General features: G+C 44.9%; 1 protein-coding gene across 1 annotated transcript; it reads right to left on the minus strand.

Annotated features, from left to right (window-relative positions):
- Window positions 1-300: 300 nt before the first annotated feature.
- Window positions 301-12,580, minus strand: DPH3 (diphthamide biosynthesis 3). Its single transcript, XM_082247333.1, has 3 exons — window positions 12,450-12,580; window positions 5,663-5,737; window positions 301-789 (listed from the first exon to the last, which is right to left on the minus strand). The coding sequence occupies exons 1-3, from the start codon at window positions 12,555-12,557 to the stop codon at window positions 721-723; spliced, it is 252 nt and encodes an 83-aa protein (XP_082103459.1). The 5' UTR covers window positions 12,558-12,580; the 3' UTR covers window positions 301-720.
- Window positions 12,581-13,597: the final 1,017 nt, after the last annotated feature.

Here is a 13,597-nt window from a genome sequence, read left to right on the forward strand (position 1 = left end):
AAGAGATTACATTTTAATTGTGTAGCAGCCGTTGAAGTTACCAGGGCATGCGTGGTGCCGCAGCTGTGACTCCCATGCTCATGCGTGGGAGTAATGTCATCATGGTTCGGCCATTCAAACAGCCAGAGCCTGCAAACCTGGAAGTAAGACAAGGTGAAGATGGCAAGTATTTTATAATGTGCTAGTATGCACAAAATATGACATAAGCCTGCTGGGGGACGAGTTTTTTTTTTTCTTTTTTAAACAGCTTACCCTAAGTGCAAGAATTATATGTGACAAAGATCTCAAGCACTACAAAAAAAATAGAAATAAAATAAACACTTTATTAAAATATATACAGCTTACAGTAAATATGTAAAGTTCTCCTAGGGTTCTATCTGTGCTCAGTCTTTTCAGAAAAAGTGTAAATAGCATCATGCATTTGGTAAGAAACGGCTGTGGATTTATCACAAGTTTTCCAGAAGAAAGCAGGAACAATTCTGATCTAATGAAGACATGTTATTCTGCAATACTGTAACCCAGAGAAAAGCATTTTCATTTGCCAACATATGCAGCAATGAAAAACTTGCGCATTAGTGCTGTGGTGTGAAGTTTTAAAACAAGCTGGAACAAGTAGCCAACTGTAACTTGTCTTGTATTCAAAAAGGAGGCTTTAAACAGCAATCCAGCAGCAGCAGCAATGAAGCGTCCACACAAAGGGATAGGCTTACAAATTCATGATCAGCACTTTAACAGTTCGGTTTTGCCAGAAACTGGTTCAGGAACAGCTTCCCCTTTCATAAATTCATCCTGCAAACATGAAATAATTGTTATTATCCAATTCTGTCAAATCAGTGCTTGAAAAATCACAAACAAAAAACAAAGTTACATTTCAATGATTATTTCACAAAACTAGTTGCACAGTATTTAAGCAATTAAAACAAAAACAGAAGCATTGTGCAACCTTTTACGGTTCTACATGAAACAATGGCTTTCAATTATCTCTAAGCCAATTTGCTGGCCAGATTGTCTTATGTGGCTGCTGGATTAAAGCAAGATAGGCAGAGGTCGCAGGTTCCTGATTTCAGGATGAGGGAGCCAAGTCTAGGGGCTCAGATTTGTTTGGAAAGGCTTCTGAGTATCACATTTCTTCAGAGAAAAACTAACAGAGGTTGAGATGAGCCAAAATACCTTATACAGTGGGGAAAATAATTTTGAACTCCTGCAGATTTTGTAAGTTTGCCCACTTACAAAGAAATTAAGGGTCTACAACTTTTATCATAGGTGTATTCTGAGCCCCCGTTCACACTGGGGCAACCTGTCAGGCGACCTGGTCACCTGACAGGTCGCCTGGCATAGAGAAGCTGTGGACCCGTTCTAATAGGAGGGACACAAGTCGCTCCGACTTAGAAAAAGGGTCCGGAGCATCTTTGGGGCGACCTGCATCGACTTCAATGTTATGAAGTCCGTGCCGGCCGCTCCGAGGTCGCGGTGCGAGCAGCGCGCCGCGACCTGTGAGGTCGCTCTGGGAAGTCGGATCGCCCCAGTGTGAATGGGGCCTAAATGATAGAGAGACAGAATATCAACCAAAAATCCAGAAAAAGCACATAAAACAAATGCTATAAATTAAGCCCCCATTCACACTAAGGCGACCTGTGAGGCGACCTGGTCGCCTCACAGGTCGCCGTAGGTCGCCTTCCATACAGAAGCTGTGGACCCGTTCTAATAGGAGCAACACAAGTCGCTCCGACTTAGAAAAAGGGTCCCGAGCTTCTTTGGGGCGACCCGGAGGCGACCGCCATAGACTTCAATGTTATAAAGTCCGTGGCGGCCGCTCCGAAGTCGCGGCGCGCTGCTCGCACCGCGACCTCGGAGGTCGCCACCCGAAGTTGGATCGCCCCTATGTGAACGGGGCCTAAGTTGCAGGTTAGTGAGTAAAATAATTATTTGATCCCCAAGCAAAACATGACTTAGTACTTGGTGGAGAAACCCTTGTTGGCAGCACAGAGGTATTTTTACTACAGATGTGTCTTGTAGTTGGTTACCAGGTTTGGTCCACTCTTCTTTACAGATCTTCTCTAAATCCTTACGGTTTCTTATCAACACGAATTTTCAGCTCCCTTCATACATTTTCTGTAATTTTACTCACTGAACTACCACTCAATTTAGAACATTTGTATAATGTGTGTTTTCTGGAATTTTGGTGGATATTCTGTCTCTATCATTTAAAATACACCTATGATAAAAATTATAGACCCTTCATTCCTTTGTAAGTGGGCAAACTTACAAAAACTAAAGTAAGGGGTTACCTTTTATTGTAAAATATAACCACCTGAAGTGAAAACATTTTTCTTTGCAGGTTATCAGTGCGTAGCAGCCTTTCCCCCCCCAAGCAGGATGCCTTGGCAAGATGCCTAAAAATTATACAACAGCCAGCGGGTGGATGAAGACTGCCTTTTAGTTACACAAGGCCACAGGTTTTTAATGTGCACCATTACAACCTTCCAGCCGCTGACATCCTAACAAATAATGACGTTATAAGTTGATAAGGAAGACATCAGGCGCCTGCACAGCATCCTTGTTTGCTCCTCTCCTTCAGCACTGGGGTCACATTACCGGAGTGAGGGAGAGAAACTGAGGGAGAAGAGAAACATTGGCATACTAGTCAGTAGTATCAGTGTCCAAAGGTGCATTTGCATTGAAAGAATAAATCGCCTTGTTGTGTGTCCTACATGTGTGGATGTCGCTGCATTATGTTATTATTAAACTATTCGTTTTTTGAATGGGTACCTTGAGATTGTGTATTATTTAAAAAGGGTGCTGCAACTGTAAAAAGGTTGAGAAACACTTGTGTGTATGCAGGCTCATCCCAGTGTTAAGAATCCCCTCCCTTCAATTACAGTAGGACCTACAGTGCATCTGGAAAGTATTCACAGCACTTCACTTTTTCCACATTTTGTTATGTTACAGCCATATTCCAAAATAGATTAAATTCTTTATTTTCCTAAAAATTCTACAAACAATACCCCATAATAATAATAGCGTTAAGTTTGTTTGAAATCTTTGCAAATGTATTAAAAAAAAAAAAAAAAAATCACACGCACTTATTTACAGCCTTTGCTCAATACTTTTTTGAAGCACCTTTGGCACCAATTACAGTCTCAAGTCTTTTTGAGTATGATGCTACAAGCTTGACACCTATTTTTGGGGCAGTTTCTCCCATTCATCTTTGACAGTTTCTCTTTTTTTTCATATACCGGAATTGATAGTCTTTTTGGATAGTCCCAAGCTTTACTTTTACATATTTTGTGTAGTCTGTTTGCATCTAATGTTCTTTCTTAATGCATAATCTAAAGGTTGCTAGTCATTTATTAGGCATTCACTTCAGGATATTTAGTAACATCCACATGATGCACTCTTGTTTTAAGATCATTTTGTTACTTCTCTGGTATAGGCTTTATACTGCATTCTGTAAATTTTGTTTAACCTGTACACATAAAAGAAAGGAGGTGCAAGCACCTAGTGCATTACCCTTGGACACCTTCTATTGATTTATTGAATGCCAAAAAACATACTCACAAACATGAAGGTTAAAATCGCATAAAACAAGTCCACCTCATGTGGAAAGGACATATCCCTGTGCTTAGGACTGCTGACGCGTCAGTGGTCCTAAGCACAGGGATATGTCCTTTCTTTTATGTTTTTAGTCTTTGGAGTTTCCCCATCTGAGGAGAGCAGCACGCCAACCATTCCCAATGGAGTAAGCGCCTGGGTCATTTAACCGTTTGTTTAACCTGCATAAGGTATGGGGCATATAGGGTATATATTGTGGTGATTTTTTCACTTGATTCAAACCCTTGTCAATAAGGAAGATTTAGTATGAACCATGTCAGACTGGTATTGCTACCCGATTGCTAAGTAATATGTTAATTTGATCTTCTACAGATTTAATATGAAGTATGAAGAGGAGTAATTGCCATGCACTGTTTGGAGAAGGTGGTGAAATAGTAAACTGGAGCTAAGCCGTGTGTTTCAAATCAGTGTAGCAGATAAAGTAAAGGTGATTTATTCCAGCATAAAGCTGTATTGGGCTTATTGGCCCCCATCTGTGCAAGATATGAAGCACGATTCCATTTTGACAGTGTAAGGGAGGGTTATAACCTCTATCAGTTTTTTTTTGCCATCCCTGTCCCATTGGGGAAGATTTCCCTTTGTTTCCTGTCCCATAGCCAAAACAGGAAGTGAGAAAATCCCTGCAAATTAAGGGAATCCCTTGGGGTCCCCCCATGTCATCAGAACTAGTGTCCCCATTGAAAGATTACCCCTCTATTACTTTTCTGGGGACGACCCAAAACTTGGGATTTTCTTTTACTTTTAATGCTAATGGTAAACAGGACAAATAAAGAGGGTGAGTCTCCCTAACAGGGAAAAGACAGCAATGAAAGCTGACGTGTTCTAATCACTCTCCACTCTATCCAAACAAATAAAACGTTTTGCCTTTAGTTATACTTTAAATTCCATCTTATGGATTTGGTAAGCAAGTATCCTCATCCTGTGAGCTAGAGTGAGATTTTATTCTAACTATTTTTTATGAGAACTGCAGCATTTGGATCCATGAATGATTGCTGCATCAGTGTGAAGTCAGCAAGAAAAGCCCCAGAGAAGAATTTATAAGCAAAAATCTAATGTGCAAAGTTCTGTTTGAAGCATAGGATCTAAACGAAAAGGATTAGATCCTGTTGGAAAACAGAATTTCTCATTTGTACAGACTAAAGCCCCATACACACGCAACGATTATCGGCTGACCGATCGTCCGACTTTTGTCCAGAGTGGTGTTTTGTTGGTTGGAATGTGCCTAGACTGCACACTAATTTTCTCACACAACAAAAATCTACTTCATAAGTGATGTCATGTGTTGGTTTACTTTCTTTCTTCACTGAGCATGCCCAGACTTGCTCATCAGATTTTTCCGTCGAAATCTGTACTGACTGCATGAAAATCGGCCGTAATGTTGACGGCCAACAAAAATTTTATAGCCTGCACACCAGATTTTTTTCGGCCGAAAAGTGGGAGTCGGTTGTTGGAAGCATCATACTAACAAGCCGAAAATCGGCAGATCGGACGTTGGCCGAAAATTCCCTGCCAATTTTTGACGCGTGTGTACGGGGCTTTAAAGAGAAGCTCCAGTCAGCTATAAAAAAAATAAAAAAATTCAGCAGCTACAAAAAGTGTAGCTGCTGACTTTAAAAAACAACCACTCACCTGTCCCAGGGTCCAGTGGTGAGCTCACCTGAACCGTCTTTAGCCTCCGTCCTCCCTCGGCGATGCAGACATCTTCACTATAGGCACCGGGCTAGGACAGCTTGTGGCTTTACAGCCAGGTGCCCACTGCACAATTTGCGTGGCGCATCCTGGATTGGTGGATCCCAGAAGACTGCAAGGGGGAGGGAGGGAGAACTTCCATTGCCAAATGGAAGTGGGAGCAGGTACCTGCTCCAAAAGTGCAAATTGTGCAAGAGAAGCAGGGGACGAGACCTTAAAGCGGAACTTCCCCTTTTGGGTGGAGTTCCGCTTTAACTCGGCTATTATGAGCTCAGTAAGGGATGCTAAGGTGGCATATTTCAATGGTAAAAAACCCAGTGGCATGAAAAGCTCTGCCCAATGAGTGGAGCGTGTGACTCACCTTATCATAGATAACTCTGACAAGTAATGAACAGCTAGGACACGTTGCAACTTCTTCTCCATTTTCCAGATCTTCCTGAAAATAGATCATGGACAACCCAAGCGTTAGAAATGTCACCAGTCGCTAAAATCTACCAGACAAAATAGTGTTAAAATGTATCAGGTTGTGAAAGATTTTCTTTGGCTAGACAAATCTGGGTCACACTAAAGAATGCTACATTTTTCTTGGTTCTGCTATTCAAAATCATTATTCAGCACAAAGTAGTACCTAAATGAATCCATAATCACTCATCCTATAATACTTCCATTTCTGTTTACTACTGGTGCTCGTGCACACAGGTGATTAGGTGCATACTGCAGATTCTTAACAGCTAAAATCACAGGTGCGCGCAAACAGCTGTGACCTGGCATCTGTCTGCATGTAATCGCACAAAAGAGAAACAAAAGGAGCTTTCAGTTGATGTGTCAGTATTCACAGCATATTAGCACAATAAAAGAGAAGTATTGTCAAAGCCTTTCAGCCATACTTCTCCTGTGGGTCACAGGAGTGCACTTACTTGTACTCTCCTGTGACCAAAAATCAGCCGACAGCAGCCTTAGCTGGCATCACAGAGCCACTCTAGACTCTGGAAGGATCTTGACAATAAAGTTGGGATCCACCCTGATCATCACCTGCCACAGCCTCTCGGTGCACCACCAAGAGCCTGAGACATCCACTCCCACCCCCTCCACAGCCCAGTGCTCCAGTGAACGCTGGAGGGGCAGAGCAGAGAATTGTGACTGACAGTTACCACTCTCTGCTCAGAGCAGACTGAGAACTGAGTGATCAGCGGTCATATGATTACTCAGTTCTTGGTCTTACAGCCAGTAGGGAAGCGAGTATAGAGGTTTGTTTTTTGTGAAACCCAGACTTTGCCAAGGGAGACTTACCTACCAAAGCGATCCCCTCCAGCACTGTTATATCAGTGGTCCCTTCCCTCACCATAGCTTCCTTTCCTCCCGGTCTTCTTCTGGATTTCAATTCTTTGGCGGCTCGATTGGCTGGGCCCAAATTATGTAAACTGTACACACAGGAGTCGCCTTATCCCAGAAAAGAATGGTGCCAAGACTGTACACCAAGCTGTGCATGCATGGCTCAGTGTATACTTAAAAAAATAAAATAAAATACTAACAGGGAGAGAGACACATTTATCACAGACAAGACTCACATAGTGTGTCATAAAAACCCTGCTTGTCAGCACTTTTTAATAAACAGACTTTACTAGTGCATTCACATTGACTTCTATGGTGAACAAACATAGATGCAGTGCAGATGCCAACTAAAATCTGTGTGCACATGCTCTAAACAAGCTTCCAACAGTCGTGAGATTTGGGCAGTGGATTTTTTTGTTCAAACGAAAAAAAAAAAAAAAAAAAGCAGCTTTCCCTGCAATACTCACCTCCTCTTTGGAGCTGCCCCCGCAGACACACAACTCCAGCCCTCTTCTGATAAGGGTCTGTGCCCCTAGGAATGCATCAACCATGCTGGCCTGGGGCTCACAGGGGAATGCTATAGAGAAAGGTGTTCACTGCACATGAGAGCAAGAAGACTGCTAGGAGAAAGGCATGTAGGCAGAAAGGGTTTAATAAAAAAAAAAAAAAATCGTCCTAAAGCCTCGTACACGCGATCAGATTATCGCACAAATTTTCTTTAGTTTTTTTTTGTTGCATGCTAGTCTCATATCGAAAATGAAGGGGTTACTTTCATATGAAAATTCTCATAGGACAGAATTCAACTTCAGAAGAGATGTCATGTGTTGAATTGTTTTGTATGTGTTCTTTAGTTTCTGAGCATGCCTAGACTTGCTCTTATGATTGTTTTTGGATGAAAACTGTACTAATGAAACGAAAATTGAACATTGTGTTGATGTACGATAAAAATTTTATAGCCTGCACATCCAGTTTTTGTCGTACGAAAATTCGTAATTGGCTGTCGAAAGCACCATACCAGTGATGGCAAACCTTGGCACCCCAGGTGTTTTGAAACTACATTTCCCATGATGCTCAACTACACTGCAGAGTGTAAGAGCATCATGGGAAATGTAGTTTCAAAACATCTGGGGTGCCAAGGTTCACCATCACTGCTCTATACTAACGATCCGAAAATCGGCAGATTGTTCGGACTAAATTTTATTTCTGATTTTCTTATTGTGTGTCCGGGCCTCCACACTCCTCCAATTTCCCTTTTTTGCTGCTGTGATTTGAAATCCTGTAAGAGGGAGTCTATGTTTTTTTGAACGCAGCCACCCTTGTCTACTCCTGAAATGGACTACTAACTTACAGAATTTGTAGTATGTATTGAGCAGTGCAACTAACTTGCTTGCTCCCAAAAAAAAAAAAAAAAAAAACCAGGAGCGAAGGAGAGGTTTTGGAGCTCACAAAGGACAGCGAGAAACACCTTCATGCAAAAAATATAAAATAAATAAAAATAGAGGGCCATTACATAGTAGAAGTATTTTTGGAGAATAAAGATATAATTTAGTGTCACTTTAAAGAGTTAGCTATTTTATAATAAAATCTGCAGTGCAGTCAAGGGGCCCCCCAATGGTTTATAAATCATGGTGCAGTATTGACAGTTTCTTTTAGGCCAGGGGTACTGAATTAAAATTCATGGAGGTCCGCTTAGTAAAATCTTCTTCTAGCGGAGGTCCGAATCATGTTTGTGATTTGATTCAGATCCTTTACATTACAGCACACTCTCCTAGGCGGTCCCATCTCTGCAGCTGGGGAATGCAGGTGAAACTGCACATGTTCCCGGCCCGCAGAGGAACACGCCACACTTCAGCACAGCTTGGTACTGCGCAATTTAAAAAAAGGGTCAGGGACTTGTTTTCCTGCATTTCTCATGGGTAGTGCAGCCCATTAAAATGAATGGGCTGACCTACCTGTGACACTGAGCCCCATATCACAATCCCATCCTTACATCTATTCCACATTGTCCACTGCACATCACAGTTCCCTCCCCCCTTTGCGTTATCATACCCCCTTAACATCAACACCCTTCTTATCCCCTCATTACAGAACCCAACTCCCCTACATTACTATCCTCAGCCCCTCATCACAGTACTCAGCTCCCCCACATTGTCCTCAGTTCCCCATTACAGTATTCACCCCCCCCCGACATTAGAGTACTCAGCCTTAACCCCCATTCCCCCCACATCAGAGTCCTCAGCCCCCACACATAGAGTCCTCAGCCCCCCACACATAGAGTCCTCAGCCCCACACATATCAGAGTCCTCAGCCCCACACATATCAGAGTCCTCAGCCCCCACACACACATATCAGAATCCTAAGCCCAACACATATCAGAGTCCTCAGCCCCACACACATATCAGAGTCCTCAGCCCCACACACATATCAGAGTCCTCAGCCCCACACACATATCAGAGTCCTCAGCCCCACACACATATCAGAGTCCTCAGCCCCACACACATATCAGAGTCCTCAGCCCCACACACATATCAGAGTCCTCAGCCCCACACATATCAGAGTCCTCAGCCCCACACACATATCAGAGTCCTCAGCCCCACACACATATCAGAGTCCTCAGCCCCACACACATATCAGAGTCCTCAGCCCCACACACATATCAGAGTCCTCAGCCCCACACACATATCAGAGTCCTCAGCCCCACACACATATCAGAGTCCTCAGCCCCACACACATATCAGAGTCCTCAGCCCCACACATATCAGAGTCCTCAGCCCCACACACATATCAGAGTCCTCAGCCCCACACACATATCAGAGTCCTCAGCCCCACACACATATCAGAGTCCTCAGCCCCACACACATATCAGAGTCCTCAGCCCCACACACATATCAGAGTCCTCAGCCCCACACACATATCAGAGTCCTCAGCCCCACACACATATCAGAGTCCTCAGCCCCACACATATCAGAGTCCTCAGCCCCACACACATAGCAGAGTCCTCAGCCCCACACACATATCAGAGTCCTCAGCCCCACACACATATCAGAGTCCTCAGCCCCACACACATATCAGAGTCCTCAGCCCCACACACACATATCAGAGTCCTCAGCCCCACACACACATATCAGAGTCCTCAGCCCCACACACATATCAGAGTCCTCAGCCCCACACACATATCAGAGTCCTCAGCCCCACACATATCAGAGTCCTCAGCCCCACACACATATCAGAGTCCTCAGCCCCACACACATATCAGAGTCCTCAGCCCCACACACATATCAGAGTCCTCAGCCCCACACACATATCAGAGTCCTCAGCCCCACACACATATCAGAGTCCTCAGCCCCACACACATATCAGAGTCCTCAGCCCCACACACATATCAGAGTCCTCAGCCCCACACACATATCAGAGTCCTCAGCCCCACACACATATCAGAGTCCTCAGCCCCACACACATATCAGAGTCCTCAGCCCCACACACATATCAGAGTCCTCAGCCCCACACACATATCAGAGTCCTCAGCCCCACACACATATCAGAGTCCTCAGCCCCACACACATATCAGAGTCCTCAGCCCCACACACATATCAGAGTCCTCAGCCCCACACACATATCAGAGTCCTCAGCCCCACACACATATCAGAGTCCTCAGCCCTCGCACACATTAGAGTACATAGCCCCCACACACATTAGAGTACATAGCCCCCCCCCCCACACACATTAGAGTACATAGCCCCCCCACACACATTAGAGTACATAGCCCCCCCATACACATTATAGTACACAGCCCCCATACACATTATAGTACACAGCCCCCATACACATTATAGTACACAGCCCCCATACACATTAGAGTACATAGCCCCCATACACATTAGAGTACTCTTCTTTGCTGTACTCAGTGTCTCTCCCCTACCTTACACAGCCAGGAGCACTCGAGGCATAGCAGGTCTGGAGGAAGGAAGCTGCAAGATGGTGATTGGTTGCTTAGACTGCCATTCATCTTGGCAACCAATCACTGGCTGTTTACCTCGGGCAGTTCCCGCCCTCCCTTCAGAGCTGTCCTGCCTCACGCTGTCGGCTCTGCAAAGAAATCATCACAGCTGAAAGGAGAGCAGGCTGATAAATGGCGAGACAGCTGCGGTCCGGGAGGGGGAAGGAGGGGGGCCGGAAACGGACCGCGGGCCGCCATTTAGTGATGCCTGTTTTAGGCCCTTGTTCACATTGGAGCACCTTGTCATGCGATTTGGAGCTGCTTTCTATTACACTCTTCAAATCGGTGCGAAGCTGCCCTTGGGGTGCCACATGGATTTGAAAAAGTAGTTCTGGCACTATTTTTGGCGATTTCGGGTGCGACTTCAATAGACATCTGTGCATGAAGCCGCACAGATATCGTCAAAGCCGCACCAAAATGCAGCTTTGAAATTGTGCGATTTCACATGAAGTTGCATGATTTCAAAGCCGCAGTCAATTTGAACAGGGGGATAAAATGACATACCTGTTGGCACACCACAGCTTCCGTAAAGCCAGGACAGAAGAGTAGTATTTTGAGTGACGTCCTACATATAAGCTAGGCTGGATGGCATGCTGACCGTGCCGCCATCATCACAGGAAGGAGTGCGGAGCTGCTGTACTGCTCAGCCACAAATCCGCACATGACCACTGCGCTGCTGTGACAAGGAGGGAGAGGGCTCTGCACACATGTGGATTTGTGGACGGGCGAGAGCCTACTGAGCATGTGTGGATGAGCAATACAGAACCTCCAAACATCGTAGACTTCATTAAAGAGGAAGTGAACTCTTGAAAAACTTTTTTCTTCTTTTTTTTCCCCGCAAAGTAAATGCATATTGTGCTAGTATGCATCGCATACTAGCACATTATGTGACACTTACCTGCAACGAAGCCCGTGTTGTCCCTGCTGCCAGGCACATCCATCTTCACCCGTCTTCCTTCCGGGTCTGCGGACTCCGGCTGTATTACTGGCCAGAGGCGCGACGTCACTCCAGCGCATGCGCGCGGGAGCCGCCAGTCACAACACGGGGCTCTGAAGAAATGGCATGGGCAGCCGTTTCTTCAGAGCGTATGCACCAATGACGTCATCGGCTGCATGAAATGTAAATATCTCCTAAACGGTGCAAGTTTAGAAGATATTTACAGTACCTATAGGTAAGCCTTACCTATAGGTACAAGTCATTAAAGTGGGTTTACAACCACTTTAACATCTCTGTGTGCTAGGAAGGTGCCCAAAATATGTCAGGCTTGTGGTCCCATTGTTAATGGCACCCAAACGCAGGAAGCAATTACATGTTTTGCCATGCGCAAATGCAAGCAATAAATACATGCAAACCAGAATGCAACAAAACGCTCAGTGAGTTACTTTGCTGTGTTTGTCATTGAAAGTCCATTGAAATTAATAGGCTGCCCTATGCATGTTATGCAAAACAAACGCACTCCAAATTACTAGATGTGAACGCAGCCTTGCAGTGACTGCGAGGGCGCACACAATGTACCATATCCCCACAGCTTATATGCAACATGGCACTCATCACTAAGAACACTACTTTTTAGGCCAGGCCTCATGGAAGCCAACAGGTGTGAAATGAAGCTTCATTTGCCTACTATTCACGGTTATAGGCTGTACAGCAAAACTTACTATAGATGCCCCCAGTGCCATGTATAGATTGTATAAGAAGTGACAGGCCACGCCCCAGGTGTCAGCTCTCCCCTCCCACTGATGCTCTGAGTCATGTGACACGCGATATGTAAGAGGTCCCCCCTCACCTGTGGCCAGCACTGCTCCCCATTCATCATACCTTAGTGATGGCGAACCTGTCCCCGCACGGACAGGGGTAATAATAAGTCTCCGTATCCTCGTCATACTCGAAGTCCTCGATCTCCACCTCGTCATGGTACACCGCCATCCCGACACCCGGAGCAACAGCTACACCTCACACCACGCTGCAATAACCAGCTCCGCCCCCCAGGCTTGACGTCACTGGCTCGACAACAATCATCTCCGTCATTACGCTGAGACACAGGTGTTAGTAGAAGCGGCCATGTTTGATTCTGGCACTAGGAAATGATTGAAGCTGGAACTTTTCTTTATGATAACAATCCTTGTAATTGGTCGCTTGTTCCTTAAAATTCAGACATACAGTACATTAACAAAAGTATTGGGACACCTGTATTTACACACATGATCTTTAATGGCATCCCAGTCTTAGGGTTCAATTCTGAGTTGGCCTTCCCTTTGCAGCTTTACCAGCTCGACCTCTTCTGGTAAGGCTGTCCACAAGGCTTAGGAGTGTTTGATTATTCTTCCAGAAGCACATTTGTGAGGTCAGACACTGATGTTGGACATGAAGGCCTGGCTCGCAGTCTCTGCTCTAATTCACCCCAAAGGTGTTCTATCAGGTTGAGGTCAGGACTCTGTGCAGGCCAGTCAAGTTCCTCCACACCAAACTCGCTCATCCGTGTCTTTATGGACCTTGCTTTGTGCACTGGTGTGCAGTCATGTTGGAACAGGAAGGAGCCATCCCCAAACTGTTTCCACAAAGTTGGTGGCATGAAATTGTCCAAAATGTCTTAGTATGCTGACGCCTTAAGAATTCCCTTCACTGGAACGAAAGGGTTCAAGCCCAACTCCTGAAAAACAACCCCACATTATAATCCCCCCATCCACCAAATGATTTGATGTTGTGAGTTTGAGGTGGAGGAACTTAACTGGCCTGCACAGAGTCCTGACCTCAACCCCATAGAACACCCTTGGGATGAATTAGAGCACAGACTGAGCCATGCCTTCTCGTCCAACATCAGAGCCTGACCTCACAAATGCACTTCTGGAAGAATAGTCAAACATTCCCATAGACACATTCCTAAACATTGTGGACAGCCTTCCCAGAAGAGTTGTTATAGCTGCAAAGGGTAGGACAACTCAATATTGAACCATACGGACTAAGAC

This window comes from Pelophylax lessonae (genome assembly GCF_965119305.1).
Source record: "Pelophylax lessonae genome assembly, chromosome: 2".
Lineage (NCBI taxonomy): Eukaryota > Metazoa > Chordata > Amphibia > Anura > Ranidae > Pelophylax > Pelophylax lessonae.

Excerpts from the sequence above, each read along its gene's own strand:
- DPH3 (XM_082247333.1), bottom strand. The coding sequence starts at position 12,557 with ATGGCGGTGTACCATGACGAGGTGGAGATCGAGGACTTCGAGTATGAC. Across the intron at positions 5,738-12,449 it reads ACAGGTTCGCCATCACTAAG|GAAGATCTGGAAAATGGAGA; the intron begins GTATGATGAATG and ends ATCTATTTTCAG. Across the intron at positions 790-5,662 it reads TCAGAGTTATCTATGATAAG|GATGAATTTATGAAAGGGGA; the intron begins GTGAGTCACACG and ends TCATGTTTGCAG.